General features: G+C 31.7%; 3 protein-coding genes across 3 annotated transcripts; 1 reads left to right on the top strand and 2 right to left on the bottom strand.

Annotated features, from left to right (window-relative positions):
• Positions 1-887: 887 nt before the first annotated feature.
• Positions 888-3,300, bottom strand: LOC114174005 (dolichyl-diphosphooligosaccharide--protein glycosyltransferase subunit DAD1). Its single transcript, XM_028058725.1, has 5 exons — positions 3,060-3,300; positions 2,924-2,971; positions 1,727-1,814; positions 1,482-1,525; positions 888-1,197 (listed from the first exon to the last, which is right to left on the bottom strand). The coding sequence occupies exons 1-5, from the start codon at positions 3,141-3,143 to the stop codon at positions 1,114-1,116; spliced, it is 348 nt and encodes a 115-aa protein (XP_027914526.1). The 5' UTR covers positions 3,144-3,300; the 3' UTR covers positions 888-1,113.
• Positions 3,301-3,586: 286 nt separating this feature from the next.
• On the top strand, positions 3,587-7,987 carry LOC114174004 (uncharacterized protein At1g32220, chloroplastic). Its single transcript, XM_028058724.1, has 7 exons — positions 3,587-3,820; positions 4,860-4,953; positions 5,052-5,140; positions 5,242-5,297; positions 6,040-6,186; positions 7,105-7,230; positions 7,522-7,987. Exons 1-7 carry the CDS (start codon positions 3,705-3,707, stop codon positions 7,800-7,802), a joined length of 909 nt encoding a protein of 302 aa, XP_027914525.1. The 5' UTR covers positions 3,587-3,704; the 3' UTR covers positions 7,803-7,987.
• Positions 7,988-8,605: 618 nt separating this feature from the next.
• On the bottom strand, positions 8,606-11,683 carry LOC114169725. Its single transcript, XM_028054997.1, has 5 exons — positions 11,505-11,683; positions 11,292-11,398; positions 10,265-10,875; positions 9,587-9,689; positions 8,606-9,040 (listed from the first exon to the last, which is right to left on the bottom strand). The coding sequence occupies exons 1-5, from the start codon at positions 11,580-11,582 to the stop codon at positions 8,998-9,000; spliced, it is 942 nt and encodes a 313-aa protein (XP_027910798.1). The 5' UTR covers positions 11,583-11,683; the 3' UTR covers positions 8,606-8,997.
• Between the last annotated feature and the right edge of the window lie 8,144 nt (positions 11,684-19,827).

Raw genomic sequence — 19,827 nt, 5'->3', positions numbered from 1 at the left:
TGATTATTACTTTGATATTACCAGCACATTTGGTATATTATACCAAAATCCAAGGCATTATTCGTACAAGATGATTGGAAAGGTTGTTCTGATGGGTTGGACTCACAAAATCCACTTCCTCCCGGCTATTGCTGCATGTACCCCCAAATTGCTACCTCAACCACTACAAGATTTGTGGTACATGTGTTGCCCCTTGGAGATTTATTTGAAACAGACTCTTCCTTTATTTCTCTAAACTTGTAAACCTTTCTATCATTCTCCTTGTAGTATTAGCTTACAATTCATGAAAAGCTCGTATAAATTCTTTACGTTTTAATTTTCTTCATAATATCGACAAGTGTCAGAGCCAATTTTTATTATTTTTAGAGGAAAATAAAGTAGTCTTTATGCACTGTTGCTCGACAATCCTGATTTTGTTTCAACAAGAGCTAATTTATTCAGTTTAGAAAAAGCTTGAGTTATTATACTATATGTCAAACAGCCCAAAAATGGTAGCATATTTAAGGAGGAAGACGGCAAAACTATATTTAAAGTGGAGCTCGCTAACCCTGTTCAAGATTGTTTTGCCTTTCTTGTCGCCCGTGAAGTTGACAAATCAATAACTTTTGTGGATAGATGAAACAGTTCACAAAATTCATAGATGACAACAGCTTTATGATACTCAGGCTAGACTGACACCTACAAAATATTTTTTGCGATCTCCATCTCATCAACGAGAATCAATAATAAAGTTGGCGAAGAAGCCAATGGTGGAATTGACACATTAAAGAAACCATGGAGCAATTAATTAACCTACCCACTCATCTCCCCCTTTAGATCCTTTATTTCTTGGTGTCCCGTCCTGCCTGAAAATTTGCCTTCACAAAAAATGTATAGATTCGTTGTGATTGAGAAAGACAGACAGTGTTTTTGGTAGCTTAAACTTCAAAATATGGAAAAGATCGCTTCTACAATCAAAACAGAGACCCCAGAATGGGGGAATCAACAAAATACTAAAGTAGTTAGTTGGAAGTTACTGTCTATAAATACTATTACAAAAGTCTAGGTATACTACTATTACTGTTTATTATCCAAGGGTTCAATCAAAACCAACAACAGTCACATGAACCAAAATTAACCAAGGAAGTTCATGATCACCAAATGAAGCACCAAATTACAGAGAACAAAATCTGCAAAAGCTCGCTCGGGTGCAAGATCCTGCAGAACGATGAAAAATCAAATACATGTAAGAACATATTAATTGAACAAATAAACACAAATATGAATTCATTTCATTCTTGTTTTGATTTGCCGTGTTAAAGATGTAGATTCTAACTTTAAAACTACATCAGTTAGCCAGATTGTTGAAAGATAACATGATGAATAAAAGAAACCAAACCAAAGAAATCTTATGGTTAGCAACTTGCAAAGGTAATTGCAGGTTCTCAATTTTAATATATCAATTCAAAGATAAAAATAGACAAGACAAGAAGAAATCTTACCTTGAATTCCTTATTCTCTTTATTCACTTGGATCCTGAGACAAACTGGTCCACAATGAAGGGGGAAGACAATGATCAGAAAGACGGGGACAATATTTATACATATGTTCGTAGCAGGTATATAAGTCCCATACTGTGCACATGTATCTTAGTAGACTCAGAGGGCTCATACTGTACCAAAATGTGTTCGTGTGTGTAAATATTCATAAGATAGCCTGCAAATTGTTATAGACCTGGAACACTTACCAGCAAGAACAGCAGTTCCAACACAAGAAAGCACTCCTGATAGGAAGGAGTTAAAAGGAAATGATCCCACCAAAGCTATGTAAACTACCTGTTCACAAACAAAAAGTAAGAATCCGGTTTCGACACATGCAACTTAACATAAGCCCACAAAATAACTTGAACCCTTATCAAAAAGATTATTCTTTTAAAAGCTAGAAGCGGCAAGAACATCCAATAAAGAAACAGGACTACAAAGTTCAGGAGGCACTTCCTGGATCCACACTCAACGCCTGTGCAGTTTCACCAGAACATCTAAGGCACAAGCTAGCTTATTGCAACCCTCCTCTCTAAGGTCATAATAGGAGGGATTTGTGATTGCATATTAGAGACCCTTATTTAAGGCAATCAAATTCTGCTTCTAGTTCCAGTAAACAGATATCAAAGGCTAATAGAAGAGTAACATCAATCCTTGAGCTTTGGTTATTAAGAGAAGAATGTATCTTCCATTAAACAAATTCTGCTTCTATATCCAGTAAATAGAGATCAGTGGTTAATCGAATGCCAACATCATTCCCTGAGCTTTCATTATTAAGAAAAGAAGAAATCTGCCACTAAGCAGCAGCAGAAATTGCTGTATATATAGTAATATGAAAAAAAAAGTACCAACGACCTTACATATCAATAGCCCAAAAATTTTGCTTCCCAGGATCAGGCACGTTTGATTCCAATCAATTCTTATTATTTTCAAAACTGTTTTTCTAAGGAATTCCACACTACTCAGCGATCAATTTCTCATCCAAAATCTAAATTAAAAAGTTGCTCTCAAAACAAGAGTTCTAAAAACCACAAAACAGAAACAGCTGGGAGATGCTTTCTGATTCTCTTCCTATGATTTCTTCAGTGCTTTGTTCAATTGTTCAGAGCACAAACCAGAAAACCGAAATGTAATCAAGGAACAAACATTTCAAATGTGCTCAGGAACAATCAAATTTTAGAAAACAGTAAACGAACAAGGCCTAGATCTTCTGAATTCAAGTTTTTTTTTTCAAATACCAAGGAGATATGGCCAATAACAGCGTATAACTCAAATCCATCAACTCAAATAAAAAGCATACTGATCTGGCGCTAAATTTGACATTCAAACGATCGAACTTGGATAAGCAAATGTTAATATAAAAAGGACAAAAAGACAAATGCAATGAACGTAGTGGAAAGTACCTGGATGAGAGCGGTGAAAACGGCGAACATGACGTAGAGGTCAATGATCTGAAAGAAACAGCAAAATTGGGTTTGGAAAAAAGGGAAAAAAGAGTGTAGAGATTAAATGAATGAATGAAGAAGGAAAGAGAAGAACCTTGAGATTCGTAGGAGTTGCAGCATACGCAGACCAAAGAGCGCGGAAAAGGTCTTGTGCATCCTTGCTGCTAGACCTCGCCATTCTCTCAGATCTTCGCGATTTGGCAATGCACAACAAAAACCCTCTTCTCTTCTCTAAACTCCAAACTTCAACGCCCACAACTCTGAAGTCGTCTCTGCCAGATTACCTTCCAAAATTTTGCATTTTTTATGTCTCTTGGGCCTTAGGCCCTAACCCACTTCAAAAAGAAAAACACAAAAATTAGCTGAAGAATTTTTATTTTAACTTATTTATTATTTTTTAAAATTATACAAAAAAATAGTGAAAAAAAAGAACAACTAAATTAACAATTATAATTTACTTTAATTTATTTGATTGTCGTATTAATAAAATCAATTTAATTGGTAAGAGAACAAAACATGCATTATAAATTATCTATACAAGAGATTTAAATTTTTTTTCACACATTAAATACTTTTATAAATATTCTTTTGAACCTAAGATTGTGGAAGGGAGAAGGAGGCACTTAGGAATTTGAGTGGTTTCAAATTTACAAATTATATGTCCCTTCTAGTATAAATATTGATTTCGTCATTCTTCTTCCATCTCAGTTGTTCTCTTCTGACAAGTGCCTAAGCTGAAATGGCGTCGTTTTTGTCTATTCTCCCTGCTGTTTCTGCTCGTCCGGTTCCCAGTGCCTTCTCCCTCACAAGACCTTCTTTTCAAGCCCAACCCACCTTGCATTTCAAAAATCACGGGTCAGCACTCCAATCCCCTCCCCCGACTTCTCAATTTCTTCTCCTTCATTTTTTTTTTCTGGGTTAATTTTTTTTAAAATGAAGCTGAAATTCTTGTTTTTTCTGCTAATTGTCGGTTTTTGGAATTTGTGTCCACGAAACTAGTTTACTGGGTTCTTGTTTGTTCGGTGATGGGTGGTTCGGTTTCACACTCGTCAATTTGAGTTTTAGGGTGGAAGTGGACATAATGGGTTGTAAGTACAATTTCAGGGTTGTTTAGTGAAGGAATTTGAGCTAGTGGTTTTTGTTATTACCTCATTAGTTTCTGATCTACAAATTTTAGATATCTGGTTTGGGACAGTAAAAAAATGAAGTCGTTTTAGCATGTTGTTGGTGGGGTTTCAGCATGTTTTCGGTTAACTTATTTAACAAGGTTCAATGGTTTACAATGTTTGATCAAGGAAAATACTTTTTGTTTAACAGATTCTACTTCCCTTCCTCATTCTTCTCTAAGAGGTTTTAAGGTGTGATTTTGTTCTGCAGTGTGCATACTTTTTCAATATGATTCTCAAATTTCTTGTTGCATGTGACAAACACTGCTTGCAATAAGTTTAGATGGTCTCTGTTTCAAGATATTGATCCAAGTTGGCAGCTATTCGGTGATAGTCATGGACCGTTACCGTGGCACAGGTGCATAGTTCGTCACCTTTTACATTTTCATTACAGGATCTCCTTTTAGGAGAACCTGGTGGTACGCGGGGAATTCAGTAAGCTCTGAATGTTGTGGGGATTTCAGTATGTGTGGCACACTGGGTTGTGGAGGGAGTTATGTAACTAATATTGACCAAGTTTGATTTCCTCTTTGTTTAATGGGAATATGGTATGGTGATTTTGGTACACGGTACACAGGGTTATTGTGGGAGTTACGTAACAATGGTGATAGATATTGACCAAATTTGGCTTCCCCTTTGCTTAATGGGTCCGGATTGTTGAATGATTCTAGACAGGATTTAAATATCTATTAAGTGTTGTCTAATGGTTTATGTATACTGTTCTGCAGGTTTGCAGTTAGCTGTAGTTATGCAGAAGCAGGTGTCAATGCTGATTCTAAATCTACCACCATAGATGTTGTGGCTGATGTTAAAAGTGAACGGGTATGTATATATCTCATTCTTGAATAATTTGAGACATAAATTGTGCATTTTTGAATATTTTTACATAAAAGTTCTTGAGTTTATGTCTCTCTTTGTAGATTGTAGTCTTAGGAGGAAATGGCTTTGTTGGTTCCGCCATATGCAAGGCAGCAGTATCTAGGGGCATAGAGGTCATAAGCCTAAGCAGGTTTCAGAAATATTCATCCAATTTCCTGCACTTGTCTGTCTATCCATCTCCTCCTCCTTGTATTTTGATTTTAGTTATTTAACAAACATTTTGTTTTACAGGTCAGGGCGACCCAATTATGCCGATGCATGGGTAGATCAGGTTACTTGGGTTTCAGGCATGTTAACTTAACCTATAATAAATAGAACATCATTGTTTTCTTGATATTGATTAAGGGAATCTGAGCATACACAGAAAGAGGGTAGGGTGAGAATAAGCACCATGGGGATTGTAGAGAAGAACAGGCAATTATTAAGATCGATAAAGATGCATACAATTTGCTCAGTTCATATCTTTAACCAATATGTTTGTGTTACTGAACTTTGCATATTTGTCTCTTGCCTTTCTAGTTGTGTGTATGTTTATATCCTTTTATTGATAAAAGAAATGGAGATGTACCCAAAATCATGGCACAATCTTAGCACAGAACTTTATGCTTTTGAAGTTGAATTTAAGCATTTCATTTCATTGATAGACGTCAAATTAGTGTATTACGAATTCATGATAAATCATAATTAACGGGATTTGCTTTGAATAATTCTAATACACTGTGATTTGACCAGTTAAAATATAATGTCAATGAATCTTATATTATCCTCTTCATGGTTCCTTGCAATTGTTGGTGTATATCATATTAGCCTGAAGATACACACACCTAGTATAATCCGTGAAAAAGATCCTATTGTTTCCTCTGATCAATTATTCAGGTTGATTTGGTATCATTTTAACACAATAACCATATCATTGAATGTATATTATGGAATATACAAAATATAATGTGTTGTGGCATATAAGCAATTTTTCAAGAGATATTCATTTCTTTCCTCTGGAGGATGATCAGTATATTGCCTGATGTGCAGGAGATGTTTTTTATGTAAACTGGGATGAAGTACTTGTGGGAGCTACAGCAGTTGTTTCAACACTTGGAGGTTTTGGTAGTGACGAACAGATGAAAAGAATTAATGGCGAGGCTAATGTTGTGGCTGTGAATGCTGCAAAGGAATATGGTGAACCATCTCATTGAGCATTAATTTGCAGTTAAATTCACCTGTGTTCGCCTTCGTTATTTATGTTAGACTATATTTTAGACATAAAGTTCCATGCATACCCTTCCATAATGCATGACGTAACCTTTTGTTAGCAATGTTCTCTGATTTTATGAAGCGAGCCTCAACCTCATTCAAGTTAGTTCATTTTAATATGTTACCACAGATAGGTAGCTTTATTTGAACAAATGCAATGAATTGTCTAATAGGATCATTACATGAAGAAGATCACAACTATTTACAAATATCCTAGCTAGTAGGAGATGAATCCACATGGGATTTCTAGAGTTCTTTTCTCCGAAGAGATGCTATTCTTTATCTTCACTTTGTTGAAATCTGCAATTTTTCTCTGCTTTATTTATTTTTTTCATAATATTTATGGATCTAGGGAAGGATTAGTGGAATTAACCGATGCAACTATTTGTATAACTGCAAAATACATTATTTTTGGTTGTCACTGAAAATTTGATCAAACAATAGGATCAATGGTACGTGAGGTTTAGTTGCTAATTGTAATAAATAGTGTTCTCTGGAGTGCCATGTGTGTGATTAGTAATGAATTATTGCTCAAGTAATGAATTAATTAAATATAAGAAAATAGTTAAGACCTGGACTGACAAGCAGCTAACTCTGACTTACCAGTACTGTCAAAAAATCCATTGGCATTTTCCCAATACTTCAGCAATTTCATTTTTGCACAAAAGTTTCTTATGAGAAATTCTTGTAAGCCGTTGTCTTTCATTCACGTTAATTCTATTTAGACATGTGCTTTTATACTATTACATACTTGCATTCTATTCGGGATATTTCTTCTTTAGATGCTTTGAAGTTTTGAATGGAACCATATTCTGTTCTCACCTCACTTCTGCATTATTGCAGGAATTCCCAAATTCATCTTGATCTCAGTTCACGATTATAACTTACCGTCATTTTTACTTTCCTCTGGGTACTTCACTGGAAAGAGGAAAGCAGAATCCGAGGTTCTGTCTAAATACCCCAATTCAGGTAATTATTCTAGTCTGTCCTGGTCTTAAACTAAATCGGTATTCCAGATTTGTTAACAAGGATCCAATGGTTACTTATTTACTGATAGCATCACCAGATATGTAAACGATTCAATCTGTTGAATTGAAAAGACTATTTTAAAAATAATATAGCGAAAGCTCATTGAGGATCCTGCAATAGATTTTCTGGAAGATGAATATCATATTTTTAAAGGATAATAAGCTAATAGATTGGCCTTATTGTTTTTATTGATTGCATTGTTGAATCTCACCATCGTGTTAACATCTTCAGGTATTGTCTTCAGACCTGGGTTCATATATGGGAAAAGGAGAGTGGACGGTTTTGAGGTTCCTTTGGATTTGGTAGGGGAGCCAGCAGAAAAACTTCTACGAGCAGTAGAGAACTTCACCAAACCTTTAAGCTCTCTTCCTGCATCTGATCTACTCTTGGCTCCACCTGTTAGTGTTGATGACGTTGCATTGGCAGTTATCAATGGTGTCACAGATGATGATTTCTTTGGCGTTTTTACAATTGAGCAGATTAAGGAAGCTGCCAATAAAGTACGGGTATGATCCACATACATGTGGCAAGTCAACCGATATGCAGTTACAAAAATTGTACAGGGAATAACTACATTGAGGCCATTTTCCTCGCTTCGTTAATACCGGTAGCTTTTGGAGCAAAATCTTGAGTAGTGTGTGGGGATTATGGTGTTAAAAACATATAATGCAATAAACGAGTTTCTCACTTATATTAAGTGTTCGGGTAAAAAAAGTGATAGAAATCAAAAGAACGCAAAATAATAATTAAAATAACGACTTTCTCACTTCTGAAACCCTTCACAATAGGTGCGTTAACGATATGGTTTGTTGAAAAGTGGATTTCATTAGGAAGTGTAAATAAAATCTTCCCTAGAATGATAGCACGCCAACCATTAGCCATTCTAGTAACCGTGGTTTTGGGCCCTACGTGGTGTATGAGTGAAATTAACAGTGCTAATACGCTTTTATGAACAGTAAAATAAAAGCACAGAAGCAACTGGTTCTTAATATTTTCAACGAAGAAATAAGTTGCGTCTAGATCATGTTATTTCCACTGTACATAAACGTTGGTAAAAGTATTTCAGAGTATTCGTGAAAATACCAATGATTTATCAATAAGTTGTTTTAAGCTTATTTTAACCAATTTTCATGGATAATGTGGAAAAAACAATTTCACAATATTTCTTAATTGTAGAAATATAACTTTCACACAGACACATTCACGATGAATACTTATTGAATACGCACTAGATTAAACTATTAACCTAAAATGTATCCAATATAAATAACTTAAATCATACCACAGACGAAGAAAGTAATAACATTTGCGCAAGTACTCAAGCATGGTTGGGCTTCTATAATGTAGACCGGTGAAGAAAAAAAGTAACAAGTGATGGGATCAGTCCTCTCGCTAAATACAGACATTAAACAAAAAAAATATTTATGCATTTTTAAGTTCTGCAATCCAAACCAAATGGAGCAAGAAATTCATGTCTGCAGCAGAGAGTAAAAACATTTCCCGAGTGTCCAACAAAATATTGCTAGGAAACTAGCACCGGGGCTTCAAAATTTATGAGCCAGCCTGTCCAATCAGATCATAATACCAGAGCCCTGATTTCCCAAAGAAGCCAAGATGTAGACTAATTACACAACTGTTGAGAAATAATCACAAGGACTTGCACAGTTGAATGAGAACCCATTTGACTCCATTTGAAGATGCACGAGTTTACATTTGTCTTCTGTTTTGAATGGATTGTTCAACAAGATACCTGTTATCATCATAACACCAATCATTACACAAAAAGAAAGAAGACATAGCTAGAGGTTTGTTTGAGATAGATAACCTAAAAAGCTCACTAAACATGGACACCAGACAATTTTTTGTGCAATAACTGCTATTATTCTAAGTCTAAAAAAAAAATTGCTCCTATCATGTGTTTCAATTGAAAGGACAATAAAAACTAAAGTCTATTACGCCTCAATATATATGTGACTATGCTTAGTGTTCAGCCATATTCACAACTGAAAACAGATATAATGGAGACAGAGGTACACAAGTAAATTTGATTTGACGATGAAAAATATCAAGAGGTTTATCTTGAAAAAATTTGCATTAACTATAAAAGGTTCAGTAGAGATTAAATTTGATTGAGTAAACTGAGAGTTAAAGGATTGGACCAGCCAAAGTTCAATAATTCTAAGATAATCCAAAAAACTATATTTTGTTAAAATAATAAAAAATCTTAGTAAGTTAGAAAAATGCTTGAATGACAAACGAACCAATTATCACAAATGAAACTTGCGTTAACACTTACTTTCCAGTACAGAAGCCAGCAGAATACCAGGCATTCAAAACAGCAGCAAGATCCGTTTCCGGGCCACTAATTTCTTCGGGTTCAGAATTGTTTCTCTCCTTTCCTGAATTGCAAGTAGCAAACAAAAATTATGCTGCTTACTGAATAAACTAAAAAAATGAGATAGTAATGAAATAAAGATGCATATCTAGATAGCAAAGTAAAGCCTCAGAAACGTAACATGGTGGAAGGACATTAAGCATTTGCTAACTATTACAGTTTCATCAACAAACTGAACACAACCCTAGAAGGTAAGAGGAAATAATTATGTTACAATATGTGAATCGTTTAAAAACCAACATACCTTAAAACAATTGATACCAAACTTTATAAATAAATGATGGCAAGTTATGATTGCCAACTAGACTATAATTCAACTCTTAAATCATCCATTCAAATTAAAATGGTTAACAGAAAACAATAAACTAGACAAACATTGAGAGAAAAAATTCAGATGGCACCAGCTCAAACGTAACAATATATGTATACAAGTTATCAACCAGCAGTCCTACAGATGCACAAAAATGACAGAACAAATGCATTTATGAACGAAAACGCTTGATCTCTACATAACTAACTAAGTTCAATTCATTTAACAACTATATTCATGCACCTGTTTACTTTAGGTAATGGGTTTACCTTCGTTTGCATTAAAATCGCCAGATATGGTTGTTCTAATCGTAGACAGTGCCTTCTCTGCAGCTCCCATTGCCATTTTGCGGATGTCATCATCCTTATAAGGAAATGACATTTTATGATCCATTTCCACATAAGCATTGTTACAGGGCTTGCCAACAGATAATTCACCCAAAGAACAACCAGGAATTGATGTGCGTGGTTCCGGCAGACATTGACTATAACAGGGGCAACATGTACAGACAGCATTTGGATCAGAAACTTGGTACGCAGCCATTGAATTCTCTTGAGGATCAGAATATGGTACACCAAAACTAGAAACAGCAGCCCCATTTTGGTAATTCCAAGAGCCGTATTGATTGAGTTGCTCCAAAATCTTCGCCCTTTTCTCCTCCAGTTCATAATACTGCGTAACTAACTGATTATAGTCATCTACACCTTCCGTATATGCATTGCTCTGCCCACTCTGGATGCCTTGACCACTTGCTGAATGCACGCAAGGTTGCTCCACCAGTGACTCTACGTGATGATCCTCTTCCAGTTTTGCCTCATTACTAGTCTCACCTGAATCAGGCACGTCAGTAGCTGGAATATGGTCATTCGTGTCAGCATCCCTGAGTTCAATAAAGCAAAATAAATTGAGAAAAATTACTAACGATAAAAACCACTGCCGTGTACTATAACCCTATATCATGACCTAATTTCTCTTTGACAACACTAATAGGAAAAATCATTTGAAACATTTTTTTTCCTGGTGGCATGACAACATCAACCTATGACGGTTTATGTTCTGTTTAATGCACTATTATGAGAAGCGGAAGGTCAAACAAAGACTAAAATTGTCCAGTGTAGGGCATACTAATAATATGCAGATACAACTTGTTACACGTTTGAGAAATACCACGCAATGCACGATAGCTCGATAAAATAATATAAATATATATTAATGAACACGGAGAGGATTGAAACATATTCCAATCGAGTGTTTATGTTCAACATTATACGCTCACTAATGCGAGTTGAATTGAACCTTGTAGTGTCGGAACTTGCGAAGTCAACACAGGAGGCTTCTTCTCCGATCACTGTCTCCGCTTCTTGAACAGTGTTGCCTTTGTTCTTGCCACTGATATGCATTTTCTGTGAATATATAAATCGCAAATTTGATGAGATAAACACATAATTTGAATAGCAAAGAGTGAAAATATGGTTACGAAATTATTTGCAATTAGAGAGAGAACAGAACCTTGTAAGTGGAAATAGCGTGGTCGAAGGCAGTGATGAGAGCCGAATCGTCCCATAGATCTCCTTCCTTCTTCCCCATGCTTTGTGTTTCGATTACGATGAACTCCACCTCGCACCTTTCTTCTTCCTAATCCTAAAACCCCTTCGATTTAAACCCTACGCCTCCGTCTAGTGACGCAAATAATTGAAGAGGTAAAATAAAATATCACACACCTATTTTCAGATTAACTACAATTATATATTCTTAATTATGTTTTTATGTCTGAGCTTTTGGATGAATTTTATTTTAGGTTTTAAATTAAGAAAATTCTTATTAGTCTGCCACACAACAAATTATCTCGGATTTCAAAATTACAAAATTTAAGATGATTTATGCTAATAAAAAATAAGAGAAATTTTAAATAAAAATAACTGAAAACCTTTCAAAAATAATTTACCTAAATTGTTAGTTCAGATAAATAATACAGGAGTTAAAGGTAATTTTACTTGTACCATATATACTTTTAATACTAACACCAACAGTGTTAGACTTATCATTATATGGTTATAGAAATTTTAAATAAAAATAATTCAAAACCTTTCAAGTTTTTTTCTACCTAAATTATTAGTTGAGATAAATAATACAGGATTTAAAAGGTAAACATACACGTACCATATATACTTTTAATACTAACACCAATAGTGTTAGACCGATCATTATAAAGAAAGGTATGTTGTGTTAAAAAAAATGTATTATATAGCTTGTGTTAATAAGAAAGAAAATAAATGTAAATACACTTTGACGTTGAATTTAACTTTAAAATATAATAGGTTAAGTATCTTTTTATTGATAAACTTTGATTTGAAATTGATATTCGTTTATGTTTGAGACTTTGATATATTTTAGTTCTAAAATTTAAAAATAAACGAATATATAGTCATTTTAACTCAATTATATTTTTTTTAATGTCTCAAATATGTTTTTTTAATTATATCCATTTATTTTTAAAATTTGAATACTAAAATATATTAAAGTTTTGAATAAAAATGAATTTCAATTTCATATCAAAGTTCTTGACTAAAAATATATTTACCCAAATATAATTAATAGTGTTTCATTTATCACCCTTTATAATTATTAATGTTTTGTTTAAAATTTATTCATTAACACAAAACAGGTTTATTAGGTTACTCAATCTGTGTGACTTCTAAAAATCATACTTGCGAAATATGTATGGACATGCAATGTTTTAACCTTTTGTGTTATTTGAGAATGATAGGTTTATGTACAATAGGCTTAGTATGGGAGAGGAAACCATAAAACTTGATTGTATCGTGTATATGGTTTGAGGTAACCAAATTATCTTATTAATTTAATTTATTTTTATCAATAAAAAAAGTGTTCAAAATTTATGTATAATCTATAACTGTCAAAATTTATGTCTCATCCATATGGATCAAACATAAATTTATTTTAAAAAACTCCTAGTTCTCATTTTTTCCTTCCCTCTTCACGAACAAAGTCATCAATTTCACAAACAAAAGCCTTGATGATGAACATTGTGTATGTGATAGTCATTATTGTGTGCCTAATGTTGCATTTTCTACCATTATTGTGTGCGATTCACTAGAAAACTTCTTTTTCGCTAGATAATTTTAACATTGAGGTTGCTTTTTTCTCATTTTATCATTTACTAATAGCGATGTATCTGTGTTTTTTCTTAGTCATAGTGGATTACGCTTAACTCATGTAATATTGATTTTGTAAAATTAACTAAAAATGGGTAGAAAATTATTTTTGACTCAAATTTTTGTATGGTAACTTCTATTATATTGTATTCAAATGTAGAGTGTTACATTTGACATGTTAACCATGGATTTAGAGTTATCAAGATTTAATGGTTAAAAATTTTAAATGATCATAACTTTTGCTATGGACATTAGGTGGAAGCGCTCTAAAAATGAAAGTTGTTGGAAATTAGACGAGAAATGTAGTGACCAATCCTTTCCGGAAGGGAATGGGGATCTACAATTTTAGAAATTTTATCATTTACTATATACTTTTTATTTTTTTAGTATTTTTGTCCCATTTTTTTATACTTTACAAATTTGTTTAAGTTACCCACATTACTTAAAAAATTATAAAACTTTTTGTGGTTTTTCTTATATTATATAGATATTTTTCATGTCTTGGAAGACATAAATTTAGGTTAAAGTTAAATAAAAAATTTACAAAAAATTTACGTTTGTCGTATATACACGAAATTAGACATCAAATTTACGACTCCTACAGTTACATCTAATCTATGTTAGACATAAAAACCTACATATCATTTATAAAAATACTTTTTTGGTCTGGGTTTGTGATTTATTCTTTTTCAATTACAATTTTATTTGTACACTTTATTGGACAATAAAAATTTATTATTTAACGAACTACCTTGTAAATTCTATTTACATTATTTATTATTTTTAAATTACATATTTGTTGATATTTTTTTTTCATTTATATTTTAATTAGAAATTAAATTTAACTTATTATACAATTGGACAATATTATGCTCTCTTTTTTTAATTTTAATCATATTTTTATAATTAATTTTTTCATATTACAAACATAAAATAAAATAGTTGAATTTTATAATTACACAACTTTAGTATATTCTGATATATTTATAAAATTTTAATTAGTAATGTGGTATTTAAATTTTTGGTTCGTTTTAGTCTTAGTACTTGTTTTTGACTCAATTAATCATAATATTTTAACATTATTTAAAAGATAAACACGTGTCAATATAATAAAATGTTTAACCATTAATTTAGTTCTATATTTAGTCGTGTGATTATTTTTGTTTATATATTTTTTTAATCAGTTAAGTCTCTATTGTTTAAATAGAAAGATGTTTATATTAAGAATATTTAAGATTTAGTTTGACTTATATATGCTAGTATCTAAATATATGTATAACTTAACTAGATATATGTGTAACTTAAGTTTGATGACATTGTGTTTTTTACAATAATAATGGCACTCCAATTATTAAGTTATTATATTATATTATATTAGTAAGTGATAATAAAGTAATGTTATTAAGTTTATTAAGTTAATCAGTGTAACACAAGCGTTATCGCGCCTGTGTGTATGCATTTAAATATGCTTGATATTATATTAGTAAGTGATAATATTATAATGTTATTAAGTTAATATATTATTTAAAATTATATTTATTAAAAATAAAGTGAAATATCAGAACAAAGAAAAGAATAACCATTGATAAATAAAGAAGAATAGAAGAAGTAGAGACATCTGATTTTATAACAAGTTTGTAAAAGTAACGGTTAATTTTTAAAAGTTTAATAAATTATTATATTTAAATGGTAAAATCAGTATTTTGAAAAGTGGACACAAAAAGGGGAATCCCCTTTATATATTGTTATAGATTATATATATATATATATATATATATATATATATATATATATATATATATATATATATATATATATTAGTGTAAACATAGACGCTATCGCGTCTCTGTGTACGCATTTTTTGAATTATATTAATAATTGATGATATTGTAATGTTATAACAAATAAAGTATATTTATAACAAATAAAGTAAAATGTAGGGAGAAAATATGAGAAAAATAACTGTTGATGAATAATAAGAGAAAAAAAGAAAAAGGAGATAAGTAAATAATTTTATAAAAACTTGTAAAAATAACCGTTAATTTTTAAAAAATTAATAAATAATTAAATTATAAAGGGTGAAGTTGAAATTATGAAATGTAGAAACAAAGAGGGAATCTCCCTTTATATTTATAATATATATATATATATATATATATATATATATATATATATATATATATATATATATATATATATATATATATATAAAGTGATAACGTGGATCCAAATGTCTTCTCCATCTTCCATCTTTTTTTTTCTAACATAATTTTGTTAGCATCGTACACGATCACATATCCAAAATTAAATTAATGTTGATGAGAAAAGAATCACATTATTTTTATGTAAAAAATATAATAACTTTATCATATATATAAATATATAATTAATCGAATATTTTCTTTCACTAATACGTAAATTTCCTAATATATTAAAAAAATTAACTTTATTTATTAATATTGATGCTCAATTTAATAAAAAGAACAAATACAATATAAGAATCAAAATCTAATTAAGTTATTTATAATTATACAAATATTATAATTATATAAGTAATATTGCGTCCTATGTATTTCAATCTAGTCGTTTTGGTCTCTATCTTGCTATGTTTCTTTTGATTCAAATTAGAATTGAAGCATTTGGTGAGAAGAAGAGCAGAACGTCTTGGTGGCTTGAGATTCCATGTTGTATGTAATGTACTAGACATGAAGCGGTGCCAACCAAGTACGAAAAAAAGTCATTATGTTGGTTATGGAAGGATCAGATTACAAATATTGCTATGTTGGGGGCAGCATATGAACCCTAACCTTTAGGTGTAAGGTGTGTCTCTATATAATATTACTACTAATATCCCTAATTCATATTATGTCCTCATTTATTTATATTTAAATTATATATGGTACTCCTTATGTAACATCCCATTTTCATAGTTTTTAAACTATTAAACAAAACATTTAAATTTTAATAATTCAGAAGCAGATGATGACGTAGGCCATGTATAATATAATACAGTCATCTTCAAAATAACCATACATACACTGATCAATACATACCGCCCTTACACTACTAAAATGTTACAAAACATCCGATCAGCTAAGCAAAGGAAAAGGGATACATCTACTACTAGAATGCCTAACATAATCATCTCCTGTCCCGGAGGGGTGTATCCTCACCTGCACCTATATCTGCTCACGCCATTCAATAAGGACAATCATTGCATAAACAGAAGACACAAGGAACACACAGCGTACAAGAAGGGTAAGCTAACTTGAACCAAGAGCAATTCAAGCAATATTTACAATTAGGCAGAAAACAGGATCTATCACGCAATTTATCAAAATCATCCAATCAATCTCAACCATACATTACACACCATTCTAGACTCGATATCCGGATTATGTAAGTGGCATTGGAGCTCTTGGTGACTTGCACTTGAGATGGTTCCCAAACTCTGCAGAGTTTTAGGCACAAGGGGTATTCACCCAACCACTCTCAAGGTAAATCCCATCACCTCTATGACGGATCGGATTCATAGACCAGGACCTCCTGCTACTCCCCCCGACGTAATCCATCATACTCTACTTGAGTCTTAATGGTTACTAGGAGCGTCAGGATGCCACCAATCTGAGTCCTCATGCCCTTATATTCACTAAAACCATATTCCTTAGGATTTCCCTTCAAATCCTAACTCCAACATATTCCCATTCACATCAATTTCATACTCAATTCCATCACACCGTCTAACATGCATAAGCATCACGTACGAGATCAACTATCATCATCTTAAGGCACTCAATATAGCATCATGTAATCAAAACAGTGAGAAAACTAACTTTTGCAGGGAATCTCGCTTAAGCTAGAGAGTCTCGCCTAAGCTAGAGAGTTTATCTCGCTTAGGCGAGTTGATCTCACCTGGGCGAGACATCATACAATGACAATTTAAAAATCCTGGGCGAACTCTCGCTCAGGCTAAACTGGCTCGCCTAGACGAGATGTTATCTCGCTCAGGCGACTCCAGCTCGCCTAGGCGAGATTTCGCGCAGTGACAGGGGTGATCATCTGGTATTTTCGCTCAGGCGAGAGTAACTCGCCTAGGCAAAACTACCAGGAAATCTTCCCTGTTCTTCACATGCAAGCTCGCTCAAAATCATCCCCCACTCAAATTCACACACCAACAGTCTCAAACACCAATTTAGCAAGCAATCATGCAATTAAATCATTCACGAACACAATTCACATCAAAATGAGTTAAAGAGTCAACTTCTCTTACCTATTCTTGAGTTAACGCTTGGGTGAAGACAACCTAGGAGAGGGGGAGCAGAATTCCTCAGCCCAACCTAGAAGAATTCGTCATCCAATCACACAGAAAGGATGAGCACTGGGCTAGACTCTGAATGGAAGCAGAATTTCGAGTTGAATTTCGAAATCAGATTTTTAAGCTGCAAGGAAGACTTACCTAGGAGATGAGAGACTATGAGTGGAGGTAGCAGAAGGCTCAGGCGTGGCTTCCTCTCCAGGACCTGATCAAGAAGCAAGGTTGGTGAGATAGAGGCAAGAGTCAGAAAGAGGGAGACAAAGGGGAGAGTTGAGTATGCACAGAAAAAGAAAATGAGAGTGAGTTTGGTTCTGTTTCCGGAAAAAGAGGGATCTTGCACCTTATACCATTAATGTATATAACATAGATGACAGATAAAAACAACTACACCAGAGTGTTTATTAAAATAACATCTTCGAAAAAGTGCACATATTGGAATTCTTCTCAATAGAATGCAAAGAATAAAGTTGATGTATGAGAATGCATTATTGGAAGAATTTTCTGAACACTAGCTTATCTTCATTCAAAATAATAAAGGTGAAATTTAAAGAAATAAAGACAGAATTCAACTTATGATCATAGGGTGGACCATATTCTTCAAATAAATTTGGTGGTCATAGGACACTATTTAATTCCAGAGCTCTATCTTTCTTTAATATATATTCTCACGTTCAAAGGATAAAGCTCCAACCAGATATAATAATTACTATACTATAATAGAATTTAATGACACTTTAAGATACTTAACTCTCCTTTTTTCCTGCCTTTTATACATTATAAATTATATACTAAACTTTAAAATCGCATATATATATATATATATATATATATATATATATATATATATATATATATATATTCTCAAGTATATTGTTTTCTATTTACAATTATCATCATAAAAAAATTATGAAGTCGATATTTTTAAAAGAAATAAATTAGTTTGAGTTAGCATCCTTTAGAAATAATATTACGTAATGTTAAAATTTTGAGTTCACATTGAAATTTTCAAATTCAATGATAAACAATTCTTAAATTTTTACTATTGAAATTTTATTTTTAAAGTATATTTTTAGGAAAATGATATTGTTTATTTTTTGAAGGGTAAAATTTAAAAATTGGAATTTGACTTTCAAATTTAGAATTATCTTATTTTGATATTTTTTTAATTGCTAAAAAAATATATTATTGTATGAAATTTTAACATTTAGAATTACGCTCTTAATCTATCGAAATAATTGTTAAATATATTTAAGTAATTATTAATTTCTATAATTCAGTAATAAATTACCAATGTATAAACTGTGTATTAAGTGGTATCGATGCCATCAGTAATATATAATCACTATTTAAGTAAATCAAATTTATTGTTATTATTATCATTGTTATTAATTTATAATTAATATTCTAAAATTTGAGATTTTGAGTGAAATTTATATTTTTAAACTAAAAAATATTTTATTGTATACAGTTAAATTTTATTTTATTATAATATTTTATTGTTTTATATTATTTCGGATGAAACCTTTTTATTATTATTTGCTATGTTTACAATTCAAAATATTGACAATTACATATACTGAATTTCAACTTGAATTAAAGGATGAGGGTGTCAGTTATAAATCAGCCAGTAAAAAAAAACTTAATATCAATGTGTTGGAATTAAATATCGCAAATACCAGTTTTTTTTTAATTAATCTAGTCACATTCATATGTTAATTTTTATTTATCTATTTTATTAAATTAATTATTAATTTTCAATAATTTAAATTTAAATTGTATGTTTAAATATTAACTTATCAATAAACTATAAAGAGTTAACTCTGTCTGTAAATACTCAGCTTTTAATCTATAATAAAAAAGAAAAAGAAATACTTAAGAATGAATCTCGAATTCAATGTTTAAAGTAGAATTGAATACAAACTACTATAGATATGAAATAATAATAATCAAAACTAATGTTTGATGCTAGATTAATTAAATCATATTTAATTACAAGTAGAGAGAAATTAGCTACTCATTACCGTAAGAAAGAAAATTAGAATGAAGATAATGAGAAACTTAGTGAATATAATAATACTCCTATTTCTCAAGCTTTCCCAAGGACCTTAGCTTCTCATTTACTTTAAAATGAGGGAACAGTTACAAATTTGTCTTTAGAACCATTACAAATAAATAAATAAAGAAATAATAAAATCATGTATTACACTTTAACAATTAAACAAAGAAACAAAGAATTAATATTTTTATGAATCGAATGAACGCGTTGATTTTTATTCTAAACCAGCACGGAAATTTGCATAGCGTGTTTTCAGGTACACAATAAAGAATTAAAAGACGCGAA

The sequence above is a fragment of the Vigna unguiculata genome, chromosome 2, assembly GCF_004118075.2.
Source record: "Vigna unguiculata cultivar IT97K-499-35 chromosome 2, ASM411807v1, whole genome shotgun sequence".
In the NCBI taxonomy this organism is placed as follows: domain Eukaryota; kingdom Viridiplantae; phylum Streptophyta; class Magnoliopsida; order Fabales; family Fabaceae; genus Vigna; species Vigna unguiculata.
This window is presented reverse-complemented; position numbering and strand designations above follow the sequence as displayed.